Genomic DNA, 11,550 nt, shown 5'->3' with positions numbered 1-11,550 from the left:
TGAAAGAAAAAGTGAGCTAGCTCACATACCCCACGCTCCCCCAAAACTTGACGGTGAAACACATAATGAAAGGCACAGTGCACTTTAAATACATAGTATAGATCAAAACGGGCAATAATTGCAAATTTAAAAAAAATTTGATTGTAATCTTCACATCAAAATGTCTTGCATATAAGGACATTTAAATGTGGAATGAAGTTTTTAGATAAATAATGGAATCAAAATTTCTTGGCATTATACAAATCCAAACATTAATTTGAAGTGGTTGGGGGGGGGAGAAATTTTCTTGAGTAATTCCCCATTTTCAAAAGGTGAGTTATTTCCCCTGAAGGGAACTCTTTTACTGTGTTTAATACGCATGCGCTATAAATAAAGTCACTTCCGCGGACGTTCTTGATGTAAACATGTTCATGGTGTAATGCCTCTGTCATATGGAAAAATGTTATTGTGTTTGTGAATAAAAAGAAATCTTAACTGATTCGTATTTTTTTTTAATTGCCCACTCATAGTCTCTTTCTGGATTTGTATTAATCTGTATAGTACTATAATAAGGTGCTGTGTGACCCCCCCCCCCCTTACAAAAAAAAAAACCGAAACAAATTACTGATAAAATGCCGATACATATTCGAATAGGCCTATTTAAAAAAAAAAACAAAAGCTAATTTTCGGTAGTGGATGTTCTGCAGACGGATCATCATTATTTACAAAATGTGCGGAACAAATTTTTAGTTATAAAGTTTTTAAGAATTAATCTAGCCTGCTGCAGCCATATTTTCTTTGCATCTCTAGGAATTTTTTGGAGACTGATGACATGTCCATCTACAGTTTTACCTCTGACATTGCTGCATATACAGCAGTAGTTCGTCTTCCGCGACCGATACCAAGAAACTGCGTTTTTGCTCGATTTTATGTCATAACAGAACTTTTACTTACAAGAACACATTTGGTGACAATTAAAGGCCTATTTCATTTGAATTAACCGTGTTTCTAGAATTTTTTATTAGTAAAATAATTGATTCATTGTATAGTATTAAAACTTTGAATGGAATTCTAAATGAATAATTTAATCTCATGTGCTCATGTAACGAAGAAAGACTAATTAAAATAGCATCGACCTGAATTCGTGTTACATATGTCGTATAAAGTCTAAGCTGCATTTAATCAAAGTTTTAGTGTAGGATCTAAGCATATGTACATGTATATTCCCGAGTAAAATACACATTTTGTTTTAGATAAGAGAACTGAGAGCAGAAACACGAAATTGATACAATAATTTCCTAGCGTATTTCTCGTTAATTAACGGAAAACATTCTTTTCTCAAGTGTTATTTTTTTTTTAAAGTGTGTAAAAGAGAGAGAGAGAGAGAGAGAGAGAGAGAGAGAGAGAGAGAGAGAGAGAGAGAGAGAGAGAGAGACCCCGTGTAACTGACATACATGTACATCTGTGAAAAAATATATGTACAGTAATTTTATTGAATTCACAATTAATAATTCTAATAATTTTTAATTTTCACAACTATGGTTCATATTCAACTGTTCAACCCATTTGCATATTCGTTCTCTGTACCTTTACGCACGGGGGGGGGGGGGGGGGGGGGGGAGGGGGTCAAGGGGCTTAGCCCCAGCCCCACTTTTTCCCAATATTACTTTTTCTATTAAAAATTTTCATTGATAGACAGGTTCCCCCCCCCCCCCACACACACACACACAGAGTTTATACTACGGTAAAGTTATATAAGGGAAATGTAGTATTGTATGCCAAGGAACTGGTACTGAAATAAGTAGCTTTTTCAACTTTGGGCAAGGTTTCTCTTCGCTTGTCAACTTTTCCAGGTAAGAAAAAAATATTTCTTTGGCTACCCCCCCCCCCACTTTTAAAGACGATGCTACATGCCTGGCTAATTCGTATAGCTTTCTAGAAAGGGGGGGGGCTAACAGACCCTTTATAAAATAATTTATTATCTAAAAAAAATGCAAACCATTTCCTTCTTTTAAAATTTTTAAATACAGCGTGTAAGTTGATCACTATTTTGTTGAATTATCGTATTGCGTAGTCCGCGGAAGTTAGGCTAGTGTAGAAGAGTTCCGATTTTGAGGGGAGATAACTCACTTTTGAAAATGGGGAATAGGCAAAACTCTTTGGGATAAAATAATGGAATATGTCCTAAATATCTGCATAGGTTGACGAAACTATGTACAACAGTTTAAGAGGAGTGGTGCTGACAAACTGTTCATCTCTATATTCAAAATATGGCCAAAAAGTCCAAGTTGGAAAGTGTGGAAATTCCCGGAAAAATAAAGGAATCGGAATTTCCTGGTAATATGCACATCTACATATTGTGTCCTAAATATCTGCAAAGTTTGACGAAATTCTGTGCAGCGGTTTATGAGGAGTTGCGCTGACAAACTGTTCATCTCTATATTCAAGGTATGGCCAAAAACCTAAGTTTTTAGTGCGGAAGTTCCCGGAAAAAATAAAGCAAGCGGAATTTCCTGGTAATATGTACATCTACATATTGTGTCTTTGATATCTGCAAAGTTTGACGAAATTGTGTTCAGCGGTTTATGAGGAGTTGCGCTGACAAACTGTTCATCTCTATATTCAAGGTATGGGCAAATGCCTAAGTTAAAAAGTGCGGAAATTCCTGGAAAAAATAACGGAATCGGAATTTCCTGGTAATATGCACATCTACATATTGTGTCCTAAATATCTGCAAAGTTTGACGAAATTCTGTGCAGCGGTTTATGAATAGTTGCGCTGACAAACTGTTCATCTCTATATAAAAGGTATGGCCAAATGTCTAAGTTAAAAAGTGCAGAAAGTCCCGGAAAAAATATAGGAATCGGAATTTTTTCCTGGTAATAAGCACATCTACATATTGTGTCCTAAATACCTGCAAAGTTTGACGAAATTCTGTGCAGTGGTTTATGAGGAGTTGCGCTGACAAACTGTTCATCTCTATATTCAAGGTATGGGCAAATGCCCAAGTTAAAAAGTGCGGAAATTCCCGGAAAAAATAATGGAATCGGAATTTCCTGGTAATATGCACATCTACACATTGTGTCCTAAATATCTGCAAAGTTTGACGAAATTCTGTGCAGCGGTTTATGAGGAGTTGCGCTGACAAACTGTTCATCTCTATATTCAAGGTATGGCCAAATGCCCAAGTTAAAAAGTGCGGAAATTCCCGGAAAAAATAATGGAATCGGAATTTCCTGGTAATATGCAAATCTACACATTGTGTCCTAAATACCTGCAAAGTTTGACGAAATTCTGTGCAGCGGTTTATGAGGAGTTGCGCTGACAAAAAAAGAGGACTGACTGACTGACTGACTGACGGACGGGTCAAAAACATTATACCTACCGCAACTAGTTGCGTGGGGTATAATGACAACATATAATACATAAAACTGAATAAAAAAGACTGGGGGACCATGTAACATTAAAACACAATTCCTGAGAAAAAATTATAACAACAATTATAAAACAACAAATTGGCCTCCCAGTATGTGACTATTACATAACATATATAAATTGGCAAAACAGGTGGCCTCCAAAATATGGCCACATATAAATTTGCTTTAAAAAGGAATATGATCACACAATATATACAAATACAAATACAAATACAAAGAAATTCAATTACAATAAAAACATAAACATGTGAATCTGAGGTGGCCTGATGTACAGTAATGGTCTGTTTGGAGATGGAGGTAGGTAATCCAAAAATATTGAAGCAAATGATTAGCCTTTAAGCCGTCTTGTCTTCACAAAAGCAGTAGATAAAATGAGGCTAGTTCTCTTATCTCAAAAGGATGGAACAGGGGGCTCCCCATTCATTCCTAGGATTAAACTCTCCTCTGACACATTGAGCTTGTTTGTTTGCCAAATAATACAAGACAGATTTGTTCCAAACAATGTCATTTAATATAATGAAATGACACATATAATATAATACATAAAACTGAATAAAAAAGACTGGGAGACCATGTAATCCTGAGAAAAAATATATAAAAATTGTGCAATGACAAAATGGCCTCCCAGTATGTGACTATTACATAATATATATAAATTGGCAAAATAGGTGGCCTCCAAAATAAGGCCTGAAAAGGAAAGGCATCAACCATATCCTTGCTCATTGATGCCAATTGATAAACAGTCCTGTCATAAATAACATCTGACATCTTTACCGTACACTTTTAAAAACCATATTATTAAAAAAAAAAAGATGAATCTGTGATACACTGATGCCCCCATACGGCAGCTTGTGGCGAGGGTTGAACTTTCTCAAATGCAAGTTAAACTCCAAGGTTAAAAGGTCAAAATTGATGAGACCTAAAGAAGGCCTTCTCACAAGGGATACATCTGTGAACTATGAAATTGCTTTTACTAACCGTTCAAAAGTTATTGTCAAGGTTAAAAATTTTTAAAAGTGGGCAAAACTCTAAGGTCAATGTCAAAAGGTCAAATATTTTTAGACCAATTGAAAGGTCTTAGTGAATACACTTTTAAAGTATGAAAGTCCTGGAACCATCTATTCAAAAGTTATGGCTATGATTAAAGTTAAGAAATTCTTAGTTATAGTGGCGTCAAACTACAATGTCACGAGGTCAAATTTTGTAGTACCAAAAGAAATGTCTTGTCACAAGAAATACACATATCAAATATGAAAGTCAGAGACCCACTCCCTCAAAAGTGATGGGCATGATTAAAGTTTTTGCGTACAAACAGACAGGCAGGCCAAAACTATATATCCCCAAATGTTCGATTACTGGGGGCATAAAAATACATTAAACTTCATTAAAATTCCGTTTATTAAACCTTTTACATGTACACAAGCTCACAGACAAACGCAATTTAGTTCTTAAAAAGCACAGGTCCTCGTTTTCTCTTAATTAATAGAAAGTTTGTAGTCTTTTCGACTTTTGGAGTCTGTAAAATCTACAATGGGATCACGAAATTCTGTAACAATCTGTATCTTAACGTACCGCCCGACTGTGTGGGGCGCACACTGGACGGTCACAAGTTCTCCTGTACTTCCGGGCCCGGCAAAGAAACCACCGGAATAAGATAGAGATGAAGTGGTGTTCCCGGCAGTGATAGTTACATCACGGAGGCGATCAGAGACGTCTCAAAAACATTCGGTTTATTAGTATAACTATAGTTTTTTAACAAACTAATAATTAATTTTCTTTCGTATCAAAGGATGACCTGTGTTAATTGTATTATATTGAGAATGTCGCAATTCATTCGTTTGTTTATAACTGTAGATTCTCGTTTATACTATCATATCCAAGGAATTTTCATTTCGTGCGTGAAATAAGCAGATATAAAAGGACAGTATTCAAGCTCACAAGTCCATTCAAACAATACAAATCAGGAGCAGAGCAAACATGAAATACAAAAGGTGGAATCAGGTGCCATGGAGGAGTAAATATTCCCTACCATCCGGTCACTGCCGTCATGATCGAGAAAAACGAGAGAAGAAAATCAGTACACAATTTTGTATGAAAATAATAGTCTAACAATTAATTTATAAAACGTCAGTCAGTATTTGACTTCATGATAGTTTGCATTTGCTGACATGGTCATTGTATAGACCATAAACTTGCGAAATAATGACTTCAAACAAGAATGTTGATATCTTTCTTTCGTTAACTTATTTGTCAAAAGTTTATTGTTGAAGGTATCTTGATCATGCTCTTGTTTATCAAATAAACTGAGAGATATAAACCAAATATGCAGGTGATAAGGGTTGCCACATAAGGGAAAGTGACGATTAAAATTTAAAATGACATCCTATAGAGAAAGGGGAACCCGCTAGGGGACATGTAACCGTTGTTCAAGCATGTCCCAGACATGCTCGATGGGGAAAGGTCCGGACTGAGTGTGGGTCATGGTAATGTGGTGATGTTCTGCTGTTGGAAATAATCTGTAACGATCCTAGCTCACACTACAACATCTGGTATTGTCATATTGAAAATGAACTGGTGGCCATAACGACAAGCAAACGGCACAACGTGGAGTGCCAAGATGTTGTCAACTTGGAGTGCCAAGATGTTGTTCGGGTACTACTGCTCAGCAAAAACATGCAAGTCTGTTCTGCTGGCAACAATGATGCCTCCCCATACAATCACAGATCCACCCTATATAATGTCTAATGATATTAACGTCATGATGGAAACGTTCGTTACGTCAGCGCATAGCTCTCCTACGTTTGTCTAGAAAGTCCAATGTGAACCTCGACTCATCTGAGAACATTACGTGATTCCATCGGCGATAATACCAGCGTTGATGGCGAAGACACCATCGGAGTCGATCCTTAATGAGACGATCCCTCAAACAGGGAATGGCACGAGGACGTCGGGCCTGTAAGTGAAATCTGTCCAGTCGATTCCTTGTGTTCTGGACACTCGCTTCAAAGCCAGTATCCCTTTGAAGTTGAGACCTTACCCGATTTGCTGTCATCAGACAATTTCTCAGGGCAACAGTACGGATGAATCTGTCCTGAGTTTGATTGTTGCCTTAAGTCGACGGGACCGTGTTCTATCCTGAACAGACCCTACCGATGTCTGGACCAAAATCTGCAGATAACAGACAGGGAAACATTCACTGCCATTGTCACGGCGACCTGTCCTGTGCCAACAAATGCATGTCAAGGGCACGTAACCTATGATCATGTGTTAGACGGTGCATGGTCTCTGTTTAATTAACAATTTCAACAACTGATAATCTGATACTCTCTCTTCAGAATCTTTCTTTAGGGCGGCTTTTATCTTTCAATTCAGAGGCATGCAAATTTGTTGCACAATACTCTTGATCATCAGTAGCATCCCGTGCAGATCGTGAGAGTACTTGATGTGTTTGAGTGATGAATTTCTTTGGAAATTCTTTCTCGTTAAGGAATTACTTACTAGTATACAACATGGTTTCGTTTTCCTTTGTATATGTGCATATTTTGACCACAAACTGCAAAATTCCCTTACTTTTTTTGACTAGTATATATTGCAATTGTTTGGTTTTACTTACCAGTGTAATTTGGTGGGTCTCCTCTGTTTAACATTCTAACTGTTACTATGTAGTAAATATTTAGGAGATCTACTCGCCACCACGGCGTATTTTCATTAAAGCCAGTGTGAGTACATGATCCACTAAACCAGTTGGTGTCCCGATTTCCATCAACAGCGACAACTGCTGGACTCCCCGGAACCGCAGTGCTGGATTCTGCTGCCGGTTTTCCTACAGCGATGTTCATTATAACTAAAGAAAGATAAGTATTCTGTAAAAGTATACCAACTGATCTAGAAAATGGTGCATATTTCCGACTCTTTGACGAAGCATTAATGGAGAAAACAAAAATTCAAACTTAAAGAAGTTCGCTCCACAGCTTTTGATCGTGCAAATTTTTGTCTTGACCTCTATTTAGAAAATTCCAAATGTTTTTGATGTTTATAATGAATTTGGATTCTATTATGCTAATTTAACTGCATGTATATTTAATTAAAATCCCTTGATTAAATTCGATAACGAAAACATTTAAGAACTATCTTTTGTGGCGGAAGGTGTTTTTTTTAGAAGAAGAAGATAAGTCTAAAAAGATTGTTAAATTTGGATTCCTATTTTTACGTGCAGCCAGTGTACACAGAGTAATTTTGAGCAGTGAAATCTTCTATGTTGGTCCTAAATTATATATTAAAGCCGCTTGATCCGAAACAGGCACATATTATCTTACACAATAAAAGTACGTCATTACATAGATAAGATATAAAAATAAATTATAAGATTGATTTTATAGTTTATTATAACAGTCCTTACAAGGAAAACATAGATCAAAAACCTTATTGACAAACAGAAGTTCCTGACAGGAAGTTAGGATCTGTTGTTAAGTCATCTTTGAAAAAAAATAAACTTATCGCTTTTATCTTATTATGAAGATAATTCAAACCCGACTATTTTTTTCCATAAGTAGAAGTCTTAGTCATGGAATATATAATCCATAGTAATTTTTACATCAATATGCATATTTAAAGAATAAAGGAAAATCAGATATTTTTTAAAGGAATTTTAGTAACGAAGGCTAAACAATTGTCCATGTACAGGTATAAGTACTTTGTTGTGAAAAAAATGCTCGGGTTCGTTCTTCATGAGATATACATGTAAGCGATAAATTTAGTTTTTCGAAGGGGATTTCACGCGATATCAACATAAGATTATTTTTTGTGTGACCTAACAAAAATTATTTTTTTAACTTTTGAATTTTGATATCTTTTAAAAGAAAAAGACTTTGGGGATATAATTTGACAAAAGGTGAAACAATTTATGGACAATTATTTTTCAAGAAGAAAAACGAATATATTTTTTAGCGATTAGAATCGGACCAAGCGGCTTTAAGGTAGGATTCTTCTCTGGTTTCTGACTATAAGAAAACATGCAAAGTATATTTGCTTCCATGTCTTATATATTCAGGTGTAAAAGATTTAAAAGACCAAATATTTCTTGCCTCATCACAATTATGCAACTTTAAACAGAAATGGTAAACCGCGTTTGAAAACTAACAGGAACTATATTTTTGGCGGAATGGTGGCGAATGAAAATATTTTTTATGCCTTCAAAATAATTATAGAACAATAAATTTAGTTATAATTTTTACACAATCAAAGACTTGAAGAACTTTTCAAATGTAAGTTTAATTAATAAAAAGGGGCTAAAGATCCTAAATATATCAAATAAATATGATTTTTCAAACAAACTTGAAGTATATTAGCTTTTATAAGCTTCCAATCTGAGTAAAGATTTGAGCCAAAATACGTAAAAAGTGTTTTCTCTCTTAGCAAACGATCAACACTTTTTGTTTTTGTATCTTTATATGGCAACTTTACCATATATGAAAATAAGAAAAAATTGAATATAGGAAGCATTTAGAAATAACCACTATATCCTAGAAATTTAAGAAAAGAAGAGAAAATTCGGATTAGGCAATATCCATTTTAGTTAAATTAATTATGTCACTTTCGTATATCATCTTATAGGCCCTATATATGGTAGTATATTTTTATGCAAAAAGAAAATGATTATTCTTTGGAAATACAAGTAGGCATGACATGACTGGAAACAGTTATTTTTTTATTCTTAATGTCCAGGGAAAAGTAATGATCTTGACCTAACCTTGCCTCTAATATAAAACGGTCAAACTTAATCTTACTGATACCCTCACTTAGTGATTATTGTCTTCTTGATTCTGTGAAAATTTCATTAATTTTTAAATACCAGAAATATGAGAAGAATCCTGCCTGAAAGGAAAAGCTTTGAAAAATAATTTCTGTGTTAGACTTAATGATGGTAATAATAATGATGGTAAAATAGGTCATATTATTATAATAATTGCTTGGCAGTGGTTAAAGAAGCGCGCTTACTCCCTTTTTTAGTTTTGAATTTTCATTAAGCTATGTGTGTATATTCTAAAAATATAATTGACCAAAAAAAAAAATTCAATACTTTTGATAACAGGAGCCAACCTGCTTAGGTTTGGAGGGTTTATAACTGAGACTTGTTTTTGCTCCTAATTCAACATGGATATTTTCAAATAAAAGCATTCCCTTTCATAATTCTCGTTTTTTAATTGTTTGATGAGGCGCATTCTTTTGCTTTTTAACCACCCACGTTGCAGAAAAGAAAAACGATACAACAAATGTCTGATAATACATGTACATGTATCTGCAAAAGGTACATACGTTCTTGGCAAATGTCAAAGAATTTTGTTTGATAATGATCATCACATGTAGCAGTTATCGGTCCTGAAATGGTGCCGTAACCAGGATTACAGTATCCCGTTAATATTGTGCCACTTAAAAAGGCTTGTCGGGGTCTAAAACACCGTTTTCTTACACCTTTGAGCACTCTGAAAAGAAAGTTTCGGGAAAAAATGATTACAAAATATAATTTGTATATAATTCCTAAATTCATCTACTCAAATTTAACAAAAGAATAAATGTTTAATCCCTCCTAATATTGCTGAAAATCATCCTTACATCGTAAAAATTTATATGAGTCGTTGGAAGCTGCAGTATTGCCTTAACTTAATAACAGTGGGACAGACAACTTCTGAATAGACATTTTTTCGAACTTGCACAACCTTTTCCTCTAAAGCTAATATCAAAGATTTAATGTATAATAGCTACATGTATCATTAACATTTGATTTAAATTTACCTTAAAATATTTACATCCACTTAATATTTTTTTTCCTTTTATTTTTTTATGAAGACCAATCCCATTAATCAGTGCATAAACGACACTAAGCAAACCACGTGCGTAGATTTCTTGAAAAATGTTTGTTCCATCAGTTATGCATACAATGACATAGTCACGCAATATTTAACATATTTAATTCAACATTATACAGATGTAAATAAAAACAATAAAATGTCTTTCTTTGTTTGTTAGCACTGGAATTAACACCACAGCTATTGCTGAAAAAAAAATTACATAACACATGCGGGTCCGTCTAGCTGTCCCTCTGTCTGTCTGTAAGTCTGTCCCACTTGGTTTTTTGCACTTTTTTCTAAACACTTGCAGATATTGAGCTGATGTTTTCAGTTTTGGTATGTGAGTGTATTTGATGATTTACAGTTCAAGCTTGATTTAGTTCCGCTTCATAGATTTTTGACAGAAATATGGAATTTTTCATTTTATAATTTGGTTCACAATCGGGTTCGTGCTGGACTAAATTAAGCTTCAAACAGAATTTTCATCATTCTATATTTAGAGGTCGCGTCATCAAGCTAACACTGATGTAAGGATCACGTGACCTGGTGTACACATTGTAATGTTAGGAATTATTGATTTGCTGGGTAGCTTTAGATATGATGTTTTATCGTGAAAATCATAAAATGATAAATGTCCTACGGACTCGATTTAACGAAAAAATGCGTTCTGTGTTTTAGCAATTGTTTTTAGTAACATCGAAATCAAAAACGATAAAAAGCTTTATGTACCTTAGTGTAGGCTACAAGTGTGCCAAGACAACTTGAAATCAGACTAAAACTATGGCAACTCAAACGTTGCAATATTGGATCTTTTCCATTTGTATTGTAAAATTTTCCATTTGTCTTTGTCTTTGGTCACTTTCAAAATTGTTCAAAAATATTCTGATTGTAGATACAAGTACTCTGAAGTGGAAAATAAATATTGTCATCCTACCAAGCAGAATTTATTCAAATACTTCACATGGAAAGGAGAAGACTTTTGCTATGGCCTTCAATTCAACATTTAGATAAATTGACATTTTATGAAGTAGAGAAACGATATTCATTTTTAATACTATGTTGTTATGATAAATTCCTCTGAACTTGAAATAAAAAAAACCTACAGAATCTGACATATCTGAATCATACTTAGACATTTTACAATGAAGTATATGGAGAATAGTATGTAACGAATAGTATTCAATATCAAAGTTTATAAAACAATACAAAATAGAAGCAGAGCAAACACGGACCTCCAAAATATCAGAGGTGGGATCAGGTGACATTGAGGAGTGAGTATCCCCTGC

At 34.6% G+C, this 11,550-nt stretch overlaps 1 protein-coding gene across 1 annotated transcript; it reads right to left on the bottom strand.

The window, feature by feature from the left end:
• Positions 1 to 4,891: 4,891 nt before the first annotated feature.
• LOC134249849 (uncharacterized) lies at positions 4,892 to 9,873 on the bottom strand. Its single transcript, XM_062732218.1, has 4 exons — positions 9,732 to 9,873; positions 7,030 to 7,260; positions 6,216 to 6,461; positions 4,892 to 5,130 (listed from the first exon to the last, which is right to left on the bottom strand). The coding sequence occupies exons 2-4, from the start codon at positions 7,253 to 7,255 to the stop codon at positions 4,892 to 4,894; spliced, it is 711 nt and encodes a 236-aa protein (XP_062588202.1). The 5' UTR covers positions 7,256 to 7,260; positions 9,732 to 9,873.
• Positions 9,874 to 11,550: the final 1,677 nt, after the last annotated feature.

The sequence above is a fragment of the Saccostrea cucullata genome, unplaced genomic scaffold, assembly GCF_032062105.1.
Source record: "Saccostrea cucullata isolate Sc308-1 unplaced genomic scaffold, CSIRO_AGI_Scuc_v1 ctg160, whole genome shotgun sequence".
In the NCBI taxonomy this organism is placed as follows: Eukaryota; Metazoa; Mollusca; class Bivalvia; order Ostreida; family Ostreidae; genus Saccostrea; species Saccostrea cuccullata.
The sequence above is the reverse complement of the archived record's forward strand: the minus strand, read 5'-3'. Positions and strand labels throughout refer to the sequence as shown.

Bases quoted from the DNA above. Each gene is read 5' to 3' on its own strand.
- LOC134249849 (XM_062732218.1), bottom strand. From the start codon at position 7,255: ATGAACATCGCTGTAGGAAAACCGGCAGCAGAATCCAGCACTGCGGTT. The intron at 6,462-7,029 runs GTAAGTAAAACC...GTCTGATGACAG, and splicing joins AGACCCACCAAATTACACTG to CAAATCGGGTAAGGTCTCAA. The intron at 5,131-6,215 runs GTAGGAGAGCTA...AATGTTTTTGAG, and splicing joins ATTGGACTTTCTAGACAAAC to ACGTCTCTGATCGCCTCCGT.